This window comes from Siphateles boraxobius, unplaced genomic scaffold, assembly GCF_051911475.1.
Source record: "Siphateles boraxobius isolate OS27281-9 unplaced genomic scaffold, OSU_SipBor_1 160, whole genome shotgun sequence".
Taxonomy (NCBI): Eukaryota; Metazoa; Chordata; class Actinopteri; order Cypriniformes; family Leuciscidae; genus Siphateles; species Siphateles boraxobius.
In genome coordinates this window covers 325,637-341,563 of record NW_027508767.1, presented here as the reverse complement: position 1 = coordinate 341,563, position 15,927 = coordinate 325,637, and the positions used below count along the sequence as shown (strand labels likewise).

At 38.4% G+C, this 15,927-nt stretch overlaps 1 protein-coding gene across 3 annotated transcripts in view; it reads right to left on the bottom strand.

The window, feature by feature from the left end:
• arhgef3 (Rho guanine nucleotide exchange factor (GEF) 3) overlaps nt 1-15,927 on the bottom strand; it is an 80,859-nt gene that overhangs the window by 40,443 nt on the left and 24,489 nt on the right. The window contains exons 2-3 of one of the 3 annotated variants that reach the window (XM_077231955.1): nt 15,066-15,132; nt 5,682-5,744 (exon numbers count right to left, since the gene is read on the bottom strand). In XM_077231955.1, the coding sequence (XP_077088070.1) occupies nt 5,682-5,744; nt 15,066-15,132 (130 nt within the window). Of the gene's footprint in view, nt 1-5,681; nt 5,745-8,790; nt 8,956-15,065; nt 15,133-15,927 lie in introns of those variants that run through there. The other 2 variants (XM_077231956.1, XM_077231959.1) reach the window with 2 other exon arrangements.

The following is a 15,927-nucleotide window of genomic DNA, read 5'->3' as shown; positions in this document are numbered from 1 at the left end:
CAAACTAAGCCAAGGAAAAACAAGACTCTTAAATACTTTCTTTTTAAATAAAGAGTACATGTTGAAATAGTGTCTGTGCCCCAGTGCTTGAGCACAGGAGAGACTGTGTGCATCAGACTCTTTCCTCACAGCACTATTTCCCAGTAACAGATGAGCGCCCATGGTGAGCCATATCCATACATGTGGTGAAACCACCACAATGGCTGCGCTCTAGTTGGGAAAGGCCTTAGATAGAGATCAATATCTTGTTTTCCACACTAGAGGAACTGCAAGTGGCTGCGTGATAAACAATAGCAGTAGCAGTGTACCAGTGACCGCAGGCTCTGTCAATATATTAGTCAATCTATAGTGTAGCACAGGCAGATTGTGGCTCAGATGAACACATGCCAGGCAGGCACATGGCTCCAGCCTCCCCGACCCCTGACCCCAGACTCAACCCACTGCACACTTGAGCTTTCTCACGCACGCACACACACACGCACGCACGCACGCACGTCAGAGTCTTTAGGAAAAATGTGTCAAATTAAGAGGGTGTGAATTATTTACCACTAGCACTGTTATCTAACTGTCAACTATTGTAAATAGGGTTTTGTGGTATATTTGTAATTAATAAATTAAAAATGGTGTCTATTTATGTTTTCACAATGTACTGTCCGATACTGATCCTACAGGGAAAGCACTCGAGCAGTGTACTGTTGCTATGATTACATATTTCTAAGCTGCCTTGTATTTCGCTTTATGTCGCTTTATAACATTAATGTTGAACCACTATAGTCACATGACTATTTTAACAATGTCTTTACTACTTTATGGGCCTTGAAAGTGGTAGTTGTGTAGCTGTTAATGGAGGGACAGAAAGCTCTCGGATTTCATCAAAAATATCTTTATTTGTGTTCTTAAGATGAACGAAGGTCTTACGGATTTGGAAGGACATGAGGGCGAGTAATTAAAGACAGAATTTCATTTTTGGATAAACTAACGCTTTAAATCATGTTTTCTATGGCTTTTAATTGTTGATTGTTATAAGCAGTATTTTATTTTAGCTTATTGTCATGTTTTATGTTGTTTGTATCTTCTGTATTTTCACTGACTGTATAGTCCTTTGGTCTGCTGAGTAGTTGTAAAGGGCTCTATAAATAATGTAGATTTGACAGACACATTATTGAAAGTGATTTAAGTCAAAATTTTTTGGTTACTAAAACGTTGCCTGAAACATTGTGTGAACGCAATAGGACAGACATAATATAATCAATCAGCAGAATATACTTTTTTTTTACTTTATTTCCATATTTTCAATTAGTAATAATAATTAATCTCAACCCAGTAGTGGTTAATTTAGCGGGAAGTGGGAAAAGTCGAAGAACTGGAAAAAAAGCTCCCCGGTAATCCCCTACTTGTTAACTTTTGTTTTGAATCTATTTTGATTTTATTTTTATATTTTCTGTTTTCATTTTAATTTTAGCTGAAGTATTTTATGGTTTTAGTTCTAGTTAACAATAAAAACCCTACTTGTAAGACTGTCAAACCTTTTGTTTTAACTTTCTTTGCAAGGTCTTAATCAGAGCCCATAATTCACATTAGGAACTTTAAATATGGAAAGTTATTACCATCAGTGACTGGAGCGATGAATTATTGAGTAAGAATAATTGTTAGTCTTGAGTCACATGTACGAGTAATGCCGGGCGTACACCAAAGGATTTTCGCAGTCCCAGACTAAAGACCGGCAGTCTTTAGGAATCTTACTGGAGTCTCGGCGCGCTCCCGTCGTCTCGATCGTTAAATGTTAGGTGATAATCTGCAGTCGGCGACCCGATTTATGCCAGTCTTTCTCTAGTCTTTCATATCAAACATGTTTGATATTATCGCAAGTCTTTAGTCTGAGACTAAAAACTGTGAACTGTCTTTAGATGTGAACTGAAAATCTTATAAAGTCTTTTCTAAATCTTTTCAAAGTCTTTAGGTGTACAGAAAGCATAAGGGAGGAGCACCCAAACATGAAAACAATAGCTAGACTTCCCCACACTGACATCACAGCACATCCGTAACCAACACGCCTTCCCAAACGAGCCCACCCAGAGCTCCCGCACTGAACACCAGCTCCTTCTGTTCAGAGCTCACACAGGCAGTCTGGGATGGCAAAAACCTCAAGCAGATTCCAGGAGTGTTTGGACTTGCTCAGGGTACATTTAAAAGCCACCGCAAGTTCAGGGTATGGAATCTGTCATTACTGGAGCTGTTTGCTTGACATCGTCTCTCAAAGCACTGCATTCTGGGTCGTCTATCTAATGTCTGCTAGAAATAATCCTATTAGACCCCTTCAACTATAAAAGCACAGGAGACCTGCAATTATGTCCGATTCAGCTGGAATTGCTATTAGTTATTACATTCATACAGTGCTTTGCCCTCTGAAGAAACCTCAAAGCCTCCAGCTCTAAAATCAATCAAACATCATACAAAATGAGACACAGAAATGGGGACGCTTCTGTTACGAATCAAAAGAATAATGTTTTGACAAATGGAGTTCAGAGAAAAAGTTAGTAAAGTTTACTCAACTTCATTTTGCACATCTTTGGAAAAAAACATGCCTGTGGCGACATTTCTTGCACATTATGTGATGCAAATGCCAAAATGTATTAGTTTACAAATCATGCATTATGATAAAAGTGTTTTGAGCTCATATTATAGTAACGAGCAAGAAACAGCACAAAAATAAGTCTTTATTAATCAATAATCTGTGTGAAAGGGAGGACAATTGTTTGATTTGTGTGAAAGGGAAGAAAAGATGTTGGTGTTTTACTGTCAGTAGTGTTAATTTCAGCTGGAAACTGCAGTGAAAACTGCACATACACACACATTTGTCGAGTTTTACAGAAATGTATGAAGAGGCACGTTTTTTCATGCTCTCCTTTTGCCAGTGACTAACAAGTCTGACATCTAGATTTCTATCAAATTATAATCTTTGAGTTAAAGAAATGCTGATACTGTTAGGTATGTCAAAGAGAGGACTATATTTTCTGTAAAACAGATGTTGCCAATAAAAATGCCATTGAAAGAAAAAAATGTGCCTGGAGAATCTAACAAATAGCTCAGATAAACGCTGGCTCATGTCAGTTCTAGTTCATCTGCACTAAAGTATTAGTCTTCAAAATAAAATACGGCTGGACAGTTTCCCGTACGAACATGATACAGATGTGCCACCCCAAAAAACTAAACAAACCAGGAGAATCATAAGAGAAAAACAAGTACAACCCCAAATCAGAAAAAGTTGCGATATTTTGTAAAATGTATTAAAATCAAGAATCTGTGATTTGTAAATTCTATTTAAACTTTTTTTAACTGACAAAAGTACAAAGAAAAGTTTTCCAATGTTTTCACCGACCAACATAATTGTATTTTGTAAATATGAACAAATTTTGATTTTGATGGCAGCAACACACCCCAAAAAAGTTGTGACAGAGACATGTTTACCACTGTGTCACTTCACCTTTCCTTTTAATTACACTTTTTAATCATTTGGGAGTTGAGGATGCTAATTGTTGGAGTTTTGCTAGTGGAATATTTGCCCAATCTTGTCTGATACGAGACAGCCACTCAACAGTCTGAGGTCATCGTTGCCTGATTCTCCTTTTCATGGTGGGTCATATATTTTCCATAAGATCATATCTGGACTGCAGTAAACAGGAGGAACATCCCTTCTGTGGTGCAGAGTGTCCAGAAACCACTCAGTTTTAGCACGTGCAGAATGAGGCCTGGCTTTGTCTTGCTTCCCAGGAAAGATGTCATCTTGATGGCAGTTTATGTCTCTGTATAGTCCAAATATATGCCTCCATGTCAATGGTACCTTTCTCAATAATGCAAGTTACACATACCGTTTGCAATGATGCACCTCAATACCAGCACAGATATTTGCTTCTGCACCTGTCGCTGGTGAAAGTCTGGTTGGTCCCTTTCATCTTTGGGACTGAGAACTCGATGTCAATTTTCTTCCAAAAACAAGCTGAAACATGGACTCATCTGACCACAGCACACATGTCCACTGTCTTCTAGACCGTCTGAGATGAGCTCAGGCCCAGAGAACTCGCCGGCATCTCCACATAGAACTGATGTAAAGCTTTCTCCTTGCGTAACAGAGATTCAAGTGGCATTTCTTAATGCAGAGTCAGACTGTGTTCAGTGAAAACGGTTTTACTCCTGAGCACATGTGGGTGTATTTAACGGATTAACATGATGGCATCTTGTGCAATGCCATCTGAGGGTTCAAAGGTCACACACATTCGACAGAGGTCTCCTGCCTTACCCAACACAGACTGAGATTTCTCTGGATTCCCTCAATCTTGTGACAATATTATGTATGGAAGATGATAAAATACATAAATTCTTTGCAATCTTGCATCGAGAAATGTGATTTTTTAATTGTTTGACAATTCTCTCATGATATTTGGCACAAAGTGATGAGCCATGACCCATCTTTGATTATAAAGACTGAGAAACTCTTTTACACCCAAACATGATACCCTCAACTATTACCAGTTCACCTGCTCATTGTGGACTGCTTCAAAAGAGTTGGATAATCTAATTTGGATAATCTTTTCACTTTTATTTTGTCTCTGTCACAACTTTTTTGGGGTGTGTTGCTGCCATCAAAATCAAAATTTGTTCATATTTACAAAATACAATTTTGTTGGTCAGTGAAAACATTGGAAAACTTTTCTTTGTACTTTTGTCAGTTAAAAAAAGTTTAAATAGAATTAACAAATCACAGATTCTTGATTTTAATACATTTTACAAAATATCGCAACTTTTTCTGATTTGGGGTTGTATTTTAGAGCAATAGTACATTCAGAAATAACAACCCAGATAGTGGGAGTTACAGACATTAAAGCGAAAACGTTAACACTTGTTCCTACATTTCTGAATGGCTGTTCCATGCAGAGTTACACACAACTAAAGATCCGTCAGTGTCAGTAAAGAGATACCATATACAACATTACTGGATGTGTCATCAGATCACTGATAGTGATAGTGTATTCCTCTCCGGCACGCAGGAGCTCTACACACAGCACCATTCGACCACAACAGCAAACATATGCAATTATACACTTCCAATAAAGCCTTGTAATTACATGCCTTTTTGTTCATGTGCATTAGGAAGTGAGATGCAGGCTGACCTTTTAAAAAATATAATTTTCCTCTTCACACATACCATTCAGCGATGCAAAGAGCTTTTGTGATGAATTTCTTTCCATTTCAGTTGCACTGACGGCCTTTGGCTCATTACCTCAAATAGACTTTGGCAAAAAAAATAAATCTTGATGCCCAGATAATACCTCAGCAGAAGCTGCAATGTTTTCATGATATATTACAGTAACAGAAAAGAGTCAGTCTGAAGAATTTGAACCCTGTTTTCATGCTTTTATACACAACTTTTATACATTTTGAAGCCTACATCCTCTGTGGTCCCACTAAGACACTTGTTAGCGGGACAAGTAAAAGCTTTAAAAAATGGCAAATGGGGATTTACTGATGCATTTTATGTTGTAGAATAAAATATATTTTGAGCTTGTGTTCACCACAGACCTTATTTCAGGCATTTAACCAAAAATCCCTGCAGTGATTCATGTTTTTACAAGCTCAGTGCATTATGAGTATTATAATTCTTAATACACATTAAAGTAACTCACATTGATGTCCAAACTGCAGAGACTGAGTGAGTCCACATCTCTCTTCCTCTGCTTCCTCTTCTTCTGTAAAGACACAAGTGATAATCAGTTCAGTGCTTCATTATCACTATCAAACTGAATTTATGTTTCATAACACCTGCATGTTTTAGATACTACTGATTTTATTTTGTTAAAATTGTCATGCAGAAATTACATATAGATAACCATCACACGACAACACAACATAAAGCTCGTAGGTCCACCATGTTGAAATTAAGTATATTTTCAGCATTTTAAAAATGTCAGTAATAAATGGAAAAGCATTAAAGTGGTGCGCATACACTGAAAATAATCTCTAATCGGTTACAGCCAAGTATATTACTTTTTCTCATTTTTGATTTAATATTCATAAAAATACTTATTTTCCTAAAAAACTCATAAAAAGTAAAGTAAAAATATTTATTTTAAAGACCATACAATACTTAATATATTTTCATTAAACATAAGGTAACATTATGTAACATAAACATATTTTCTATGGGGAGCGCTATTTGTTTTTAGACAAACTGAACAAAACAGGTTTAAACCAGAAACTATGATTTTCAATTAGACTAATATAAAAATGCAGTTTAAATAATTGCCAGTGTGATGGTGGCTGCCACAGCTGGTTGACGCGGATGATGAAAAATGTGAGCAGAATTTAATTTATAAACTTATAAAAGTAAATTATAAACGTAATTTATAAAAGTAATTTTTATTTGTGCACTCAAAAATAAAGGATTTCAGGATACTCAGGAATCAAAACACTTGAATGAGGGAGGAGACGACTGAGATCATCGACTAGCATGTACTGTCATGTTTAACTTTTACACAAGCTGACAGTTCCTGAGGTGTTTATAAGACGGCGGTGACATGTTCTGGTCAATAGTGTTCAGTGCTCGTCTCAACGACAGAACAGTTTCAGGCTTTGCTCTTCTTTTGCCGTTGCGCTAGAACTGTTGTCGCTTGCGAAACCAAATGGCGGCGCCGTGGATGGAAACATGCAAATTAAGGGCCAGTAATATTATAATAAGATCCTCTTCCTATGTCAGAAGGGGAGCGAAATCAGATCGGGTTATTTTTTGACATGCTTGCAGAGAAAGGCTTAGCAAAACAAAGTTACTGGATTTCACTTTTCATGTTTTCTGGGTTTGTAGAAGCACCGGGGACCCGATTATAGCTAGTCAGATTTTCATGATATGTCCCATTTAAAGGCATTTGACCAGTTAGACCAATTGTTGTTGTAGATGGTAAAAAAAAAAGTTTATATAATTCATTCTATCGTCCAACTCTATTGCCAGCTTTGTTCTTGTTGCTCCATTACTGTTTATTCTCCACCGCCACCAGCATCACGTGACGGTCGTGGCTCAGGACACGCTGTATGTGTTCAAGTCCCAGACAGTTAGATTTAGGTTTCTTATTTGAAGACGACAGTATAATTATTTCAGGTGTCTGTATGTTCAGAATGAATATTGCTTACTGGATATTTTAATTCTGTCTTGTGTTGTTGCATACTCATATTAATTAATTTCTTCTATGAACTCAACAAAAGTAATACATTTATTTTAATAATGTACCGTCCGCTGTAAGATAATGCACTGTAATTGCAATTATTAAAAAAGACCACAAAAGTATACACATAATAACATAACATGAATTGGATTATCTGGTTAAAAAAAGTGTTTCTAGTGTTTTGGTTTGTTTGCATTTAATAAATATAAAATCGCTTGCAATTAGATCCATGCTTCATCCCTGAACCGACAGTGATATGATTAAATTATTATATTATTACATTTCAGTCTGTTCCTCACACACGGCTATCCTATGGCGTCAGAAGACTTGGGATATAGCATATTTTTATGGTAGATTAATGCCAGTTTTGTGTGTGTTTATCCTTTTTGGAGCTTGAAAGCTCCAGCTCCCATTCATTGAAGTTGCATGATGAAAAGTTATATTATTAAAGAAAATTAAATTTTGGCCTATGGCAGAGAAATAGTCAGAAGGGTTTGGAAGAACATGAGGGTGTACTGAAAGTGTCACAGTTTCCAGCTCTCTGTTCAACATTGATCAGAATAATCAGAAATGTAATGATGCTGAAAATTCAGCTTTGTCACAGTAATAAACAGGAAAGTAACAGTATTAACGTTGCAAATTTCTCATATAGAACAAATTCAGTTTCATTTGTAAAGCAGCAATAAAAAGACAATGGTATCATTATTTAGCTCAATTTACCTGATTCAATTGAGCTCAATTACAGTGTCAATGTTACAAAGCTCATCAGTCATGAAACAAATGAAACACATGGACTAGATTGCAGCACATCTGGATGATCCATTTTCTTCTTTGCCAAACCAAGAGTAGGAACATTAATATGGAGAGTATTGCTGCTTTAACCCATTGTACGAGTGTCAAAGAAAGTCCTCATTATGCCACCGAAAAACAATTCATAATCACCTAATGTATCACAAACAACTTCTGAACACAGCAAATACCCAGAGAAAGATACAGTGCATCTGGAAATATAATGTAAGGTCTGCAACAGATGCGTAACACAATCACAGCCACTTTCACACCAAGACTAACTTTAACAAACCGAACAACCATACAAACCCAACTTTATTTTAAAAAAGAATTTTGAGAGAAACACAAAGACGTAAACAAACTCAGGCTTACATAACAGCAGATTATTCATCCGCACACTCTTAAAAATAAAGCTTTTACTGGCATCCATGGTTCCACAAAAGCTTTTTAGATTTGAAATGTTCTTCACACTAATTAAAATGGTTATTTTAAGAGCTGATCTCTGAAAGGTTCTTTAGGGAACCAAACGTGGTTCTGTAGAAAGTAAAAAATCTCGAATTACATGGCCAGTGTTTCTCCTAGACAGCAATGAGAGGAGATGCAGAGCAAACTGAGACTTTAGGTGTTTCTGCTCTTTAGTTTAGGAAGAGAACAGTGTTTCAGACTGTGCTTAGAGATGCCAAGATGCCAGCATTGTCAGATATCAAAACCAAACTCTTCCTAGATCATTTGATCTGAGGTATGCCTTATTCCACATTCATAATCATAAGTTAGTAACATGCTCGCTCACCTTCTGATGGATGAACAGACAGCACCCCATCATTGGGCTTCACAGCGCTGGTCCTCACACACACAACCTTCACAATCCCCCAGCATGCAGCGCTGTCACCTGTCTACCCCTCAGCCGTGTGTGTGTGTGTGTGTGTGTGTGTGTGTGTGTGAGCAGCAACAGGATGTTCTGGAGGAAGTGTGCCGGTGCTATATCGGGCCGAGGCTCAGACTGCATCTCTGAGGCCGGTGGCGTCAAACACTTCCGCTTACACACCAGCGCCTGTACACACTCCTCACACACATCATCTACAGCTATGGGGAAAGAATGGGCTTTACACTAGAAAGTTTAATTTTTTAAACAATTTTGGTACAATTATTAACTGAATAATGAAGTTTCGAAACAGGGTTCATCCTATTGATTTCTTTTGATTATTTTAATTTCTTCTATGTAAAGCACTTTGAATAACCACCATGTATGAAATGTGCTATATAAATAAACTTGCCTTGCCTAATTGCTGATGCACTACTCAGTAGAAACTGTAATATTGCTAACTATTTTCAGTTAAAAATAACTGTTTTCTATGTGAATTAAAATATAATTCCTGTGATTAAAGCATCATTACTCCAGTCTTAGTGTCACATGATCCTTCAGAAATCAGTATAATATGATGATTTGCTGCTCAAGAAACATTTATGATTAGTATCGATGTTAAAAACAATTGCACTGCTTCATAATTTTGCGGAACAATGATACACTACCATTGAAAATCTTAGGATACGTATAAAATATATATATATTTACTTTAGTGTGATTAAGCGCATCCAAAATAAAAGTTTGTTTACATAATAAATGTGTGTGTACTATGTATAATTATTTTGTAAATGCATATGCATGTATATATTTAAGAAATATTTGCATGTATATATTTATAAATAATTCATATTATATAAATATTTTATATATAAATAACACATTTTTCTTACATATATACATGCATATGTGTGCATTTATATATACAAAATAATTATTCACAGTACACACACATTTATTACATAAACACAAACTTTCATTTTGGATGTGATTAATCGTTGCCAAGCACCAATGTACTTATATAATATATTGGCTTTGTGGAGCTGTACCTGCACTGCCAAAGTTTAGGAGATGTGTGTACACTCAGAGAACAGTTAACAACAGGAAGCCAGAAAATCCCTGCTAAACACACTTCCTGGAAACAAACTGTCTTCCTTTAAGCATTTCCTGTTGCAGAAGTGCGCTGTGTGTCTGTTGCGGTCTCGAGGGCATGCTGGGATTTCATATTTAGGCTACATGATGGCTTTACATTAATGTCACTGCAGTTTTGTAATTACCAGATGGATTTTGGGAGTTTCTTTTCAAATGGGAAATAATTAGTTTTGGTTAATTGTGAATATTGACAGTACAATTAGGATTTTCGGTGAGGCTGTTCACATGACCTTTTAAACGTGGTCTCCACATTGGCCACCGGAACCACAAAGTGAACGCAGTTATAGTCACTGCACAAATAACATCATCAAGAACACTTACTATAGTTGCTAAATGCATAACCGCACGAAATCTGACATTGTTGACATCAAAGCCACATTATTACATGTTGGTCTCTTCTTGTAAATACACAATCTTTGAGGTGCACTCACACAGGGGATTAAATCGTGTTGTTTGTTGGTTAGGGTATCAGGCATTCATACTCAACTGCTATATCTAACTATATCATTAGAGCGGATCAGGTTTGCCTCAAATCGAAAAAGATTTCTAGTTATGTCTAGTTTCTGGAATTGTTTATTTTATTTTTCACTGTTTTTGGACATGCAAGACAAGCCAATTTTATTTGTAAAGTGCTTTTCACAATTCATACTGTGTGTATATGTATATACTGTATATATGTGTATATATATACATGTATATAAACGTATTTTTACATATATATATATATATATATATATATTAAAAAATATATCAAATTGTAATCACTGATTGTAATCGAATTGAAAGCTTGTGAATCGAAATCTAATCGAATTATGTAATTTGAGTCAGTACCCTAACCCAGCCCTACAAATGAAACAGTGCTGACATGTACAGAGCTATACAGTAAAAGCAGTTTGGACGATATACAGTAGCTCAAATCAGATGGTTCTGGAAGAATCTGATGACAATCGTTCATTGAGATTTCTGACATTTGCCAAAATGTGAGCACAGTTTAAGACATTTGTGTTGAGATCTCTTTTGAAAGTCTTTTACTGTGATCTTTTTCTCAGAATATTTTCGACAAAAATAGTTTGATTTCTCTGTAATCATCAATCCTATTGCTGTCTAATAGACGATATTTCTTTCCTCCAGGCTTAATTGTGTTGACAGAGAGTATAGATTCATCGCAGAGAAGATAAAGTCTCTTCTAAACTCTAATCTGGAATCAGAAATGAATGAAGCTGATGTGTTAATGTGACCTAAGCTCTTTTATGAACATCACATGTAGGTCACAATTGAAAGAACATTTTATATGGTTATTATCTGAAGTGATATGGAGTCATAAACCCAACATTTCTTCATCACATTGGCAGAATTCATTGCTGACCTCTTGGTTTTATATAATAAGACGTCTGAATGATACGGCTCAGCCCTTGGACTATCTCACGACGGCAGATCAAGGGAAGGCCGACAGAGGCATTCTGAAGGGAGTGTGATCTCGAAATTGTCAGACGGCCCATGAACCTTGATATAGTGACATGACCAGAATTTATGTTATTTGTTGGCCATTTATGAGCAGCCTAACACTATCAAACACTCAAAAATATATTATTGAGGTAAAGCTTTGTTGAACTATCATTGAAAAGCATATCGCTGGAAAAGCCAGAATGAATCTTTGGTTTGATGATTTATGCTATTTTGTGATTTGGTTTGGTGCTGGTCTAACTGTTCAACTTTTGCATGACCTTTCAGATAAAGCTTTTTTACCCAGGAAGTTTTGCTGGTTAAGAAGGCAAGTCACAGGAAATGAGGAAATGAAGTTATCTGTTATCTGTTTTGTTTCTTTCATTAGAGGCACCCATTTCTTTCACCAGGTTATCATTGGTACATTTGGTTGGTGTTGTGACTTTAATAATTCCATAGCTACACAAAAGACATCTTCATCAAGCAAGAGAAAAGGAGATACTTCAGCCACCTCACATACTAACATATAATGTTGAAAATTAAATATTACTAGTTTTATGGGCAATATTTGCATCCTGAAATTGATTTTATTTAAGTTTTTAACAGGGCATATATGTTTTCTAACCATTTAAAAACACACTTTAGGTTAAAGGGATAGTTCATCCAAAAATACGTTAAGTAATACGTTAAGTCCAAAGTCGTTATTTACTAACCCTCATGTCATTTCAAAGGTGGACATATCTCTTTCTTTGGTGGAATACCAGGAGGATATTTTGAAAAATAAAAAAGTAGGCCCATTGACTTTCATAAGCTTTTCAGCTAAACACAGTCCGTCAGTGTTTCGACGGCGGAGCAGCTGTAGACAAGAATGTCCTCTAAGTGATTGAGGTGTTTTGTTATAAGATGTAAGAATGAACATAGCAGTCGTCATTTACTCTCGTTTTTACTCGAGGATGGATCAGTACCAACTGTTTGTGATCCAGCTTACAGTCTCCACGGCGATAGGCCTAACGTTAATGATCACGGCAGAAATGGAAGAGCGCACACTTAATGACACCTCATCGAGTCGTTTTACGGATATAAAGTTTATCAGTTTATTAAGCACCCCCTGAAAACCTGTGTATATATTTGTTTACTGTTAGTTGTAACGAGTATTTTTGTGCAATTCGCTGTGTATGTTGATTATCCATAAACTATCTCCCTCATATGTATGTGTGTGTGTCTACCCATCAGAAGGAGTAGCAGAGGTGTGTGCGTTTATATGTATGCTCAAGGACACAAAATACTGTGGTTCTACTCCTAGAATCTCCTAGAAAAGGAAATTAGCTATCTTGGTTGAGTTTACTGGAGTTCAAGGGCATGAAAAGGCAGACAGTTTAAACCTGAAAAGCCTTAAGAAGGATCTTGGAAACCAGAGAAGCCCAGACCTGAAGTCTAGAGCAGAAGACAAGAAGCCCAGAGCTGAAGACAAGAAACCCTGAGCTGAGGACAATAAGCCCAGAGCTGAAGCCCAGAGCTGAAGACAAGAAGCCCAGAGCTGAAGCCCAGAGCTGAAGACAAGAAGCCCAGAGCTGAGGACAAAAAGCCCAGAGCTGAAGCCCATTGCTGAGGACAAGAAGCCCAGAGCTGAAGACAAGAAGCCCAGAGCTGAAGCCCAGAGCTGAAGACAAGAAGCCCAGAGCTGAGGACAAAAAGCCCAGAGCTGAAGCCCAGAGCTGAGGACAAGAAGCCCAGAGCTGAAGACAAGAAGCCCAGAGCTGAGGACAAAAAGCCCAGAGCTGAAGCCCATTGCTGAGGACAAGAAGCCCGGAGCTGAGGACAAGAGGCCCAGAGCTGAAGCCCAGTGCTGAAGCCCAGAGCTGAAGACAAGAAACCCATAGCTAAAGAAAAGATACCCAGAACTGAGGACAAAAAGCCCAGAGCTGAAGCCCTTGCTGAAGACAAGAAGCCCAGAGCTGAGGACAAAAAGCCCAGAGCTGAAGCCCAGTGCTGAGGACAAGAGGCCCAGAGCTGAAGACCAGTGCTGAAGACAAGAAGCCCAGAGCTGAAGACAAGAAACCCAGAGCTAAAGAAGAGTTACCCAGAGCTGAAGACAAGAAGCCCAGAGCTGAAGACAAGAAACCCAGAGCTGAAGACAAGAAGCCCAGAGCTGGAGACAAGAAACCCAGAGCTGAAGACCAGAGTTGAAGTAAAGAAGCCCAGAGCTGAAGACAAGAAGCCCAGAGCTGAAGCCCAGAGCTGAGGACAAGAAGCCCAGAGCTGAAGACAAGAAGCCCAGAGCTGATGACAAAAAGCCCAGAGCTGAAGCCCATTGCTGAGGACAAGAAGCCCAGAGCTGAGGACAAGAGGCCCAGAGCTGAAGCCCAGTGCTGAAGACAAGAAGCCCAGAGCTGAAGACAAGAAACCCATAGCTAAAGAAAAGATACCCAGAACTGAGGACAAAAAGCCCAGAGCTGAAGCCCAGTGCTGAGGACAAGAGGCCCAGAGCTGAAGCTCAGTGCTGAGGACAAGAAACCCAGAGCTAAAGACAAGAAGCCCAGAGCTGAGGAGAAGAAGTCCAGAGCTGAGGACAAGAAACCCAGAGCTGAGGACAAGAAGTCCAGAGCTGAGGACAAGAAACCCAGAGCTGAGGACAAGAAGCCCAGAGCTAAAGCCAAGAAGCCCAGAGCTGAGGACAAGAAGCCCAGAGCTGAGGACAAGAAGCCCAGAGCTGAAGACAAGAAGCCCAGAGCTGAGGACAAGAAGCCCAGAGCTGAGGGCAAGAAGCCCAGAGCTGAGTACAAGAAGCCCAGAGCTGAAGACAAGAAGCCCAGAGCTGAGGACAAGAAACCCAGAGCTGAGGACAAGAAGTCCTGAGCTGAGGACAAGAAGCCCAGAGCTGAAGACAAGAAGCCCAGAGCTGAAGACAAGAAGCCCAGAGCTGAAGACAAGAAGCCCAGAGCTGAAGACAAGAAGCCCAGAGCTAAGGACAAGAAGCCCAGAGCTGAGGACAAGAAGCCCAGAGCTGAAGACAAGAAGCCCAGAGCTGAAGACAAGAAGCCCAGAGCTGAAGACAAGAAGCCCAGAGCTGAAGACAAGAAGCCCAGAGCTGAAGACAAGAAGCCCAGAGCTGAAGACAAGAAGCCCAGAGCTGAAGACAAGAAGCCCAGAGCTGAAGACAAGAAGCCCAGAGCTGAGGACAAGAAGCCCAGAGCTGAAGACAAGAAGCCCAGAGCTGAGGACAAGAAGCCCAGAGCTAAAGACAAGAAGCCCAGAGCTGACTACACCTTTGATTCAAAGTCACATTTTTGTTTATTAAAAAAAGACAAGTAACCAATTAGACGAAATGTAATTCATTACAAAAACTGCCTAGCGAGACTTTGATTTATAGTGTTTTAAGACTTTGGATAAAAACATACCACAGAGAACTCTTCTGACCAAATAAGTAATATAAGAAAAGTGATTATGCCAACAGTATACATTTTGGACGTGATTTTGGATCATTTGGGGAACACCACACTACACCATGTTCAAGAAACCTGCGAATCCATTGATTTCAAAAAGGCACAGAGACAGAACACTCTTCCTGATTGGACCGCAAAAAAAAACAGCATATATTCTGAACTCACCCCTCTGAAGAGCCACTTCTCTGATGTGGAGAGGAGAGAAAAGGACTCCTTCCTCTGCAACATCGGCCTGGTGGGAGAAAACAAGAAAAGACATCAGACAAACAGGTGATTTACACACTGACATTAACACTGACAGACTAAAGCTGCGCTCACATTTACTGCTGTTTGGTGAACTTTCACAGGAGAAATAAAATCCATTCATTTCGATAGTGCGCTGCTATGATGGCATATTTTTGTAGGCCAAAACCCAGAAACGAGTTAGCACTTTAGCACTTTAAACTTAGCAGGTTTCAACGTCCTGAAATCTCTGGCTTTTTTAATGGTGTTTTGGTTAAATGCCTGAAATAAGGTCTATGGGTAACATAAGCTCAAGATACTTTCAAGTCTTATTCTACAACATAAAATACGTCACTAAAACCCCCTTTATTAAAGCTCTTACTTGTCTTGTAAAAGGTGATTGCTAACAAGTGTCTAAACTGGACTCGGCTGTCAGGAATATTAAACGTCATCAGGCCGAACAGGTGAACTCATCTCCTAGCCTTGTTGTGTTCATAACTGCGCACTTGCAGACTATTATAACTCAAACTTTCAGGGAAAATGATTTAGTATATAGAGTCTAAAAGAGTTGTTAGAAGATTAATGGTGGTAGTTATGTGACTGTGGTGTAGTTCACTAACATCAGTATGATATCATTAAAATAATCATCACTGTAGCGCTCTATAGGAATCCACATGATTGGGAGTTTCGCGTGAGGGTGAAAAAGCTCAAATTGTTGATGCAAATTCACTACCGCTGACCAACAGAAAGCAGTTTGGTTTGAAAGCGTCATTGCTGCACTATTGATAATGAACAAAGGACAAGT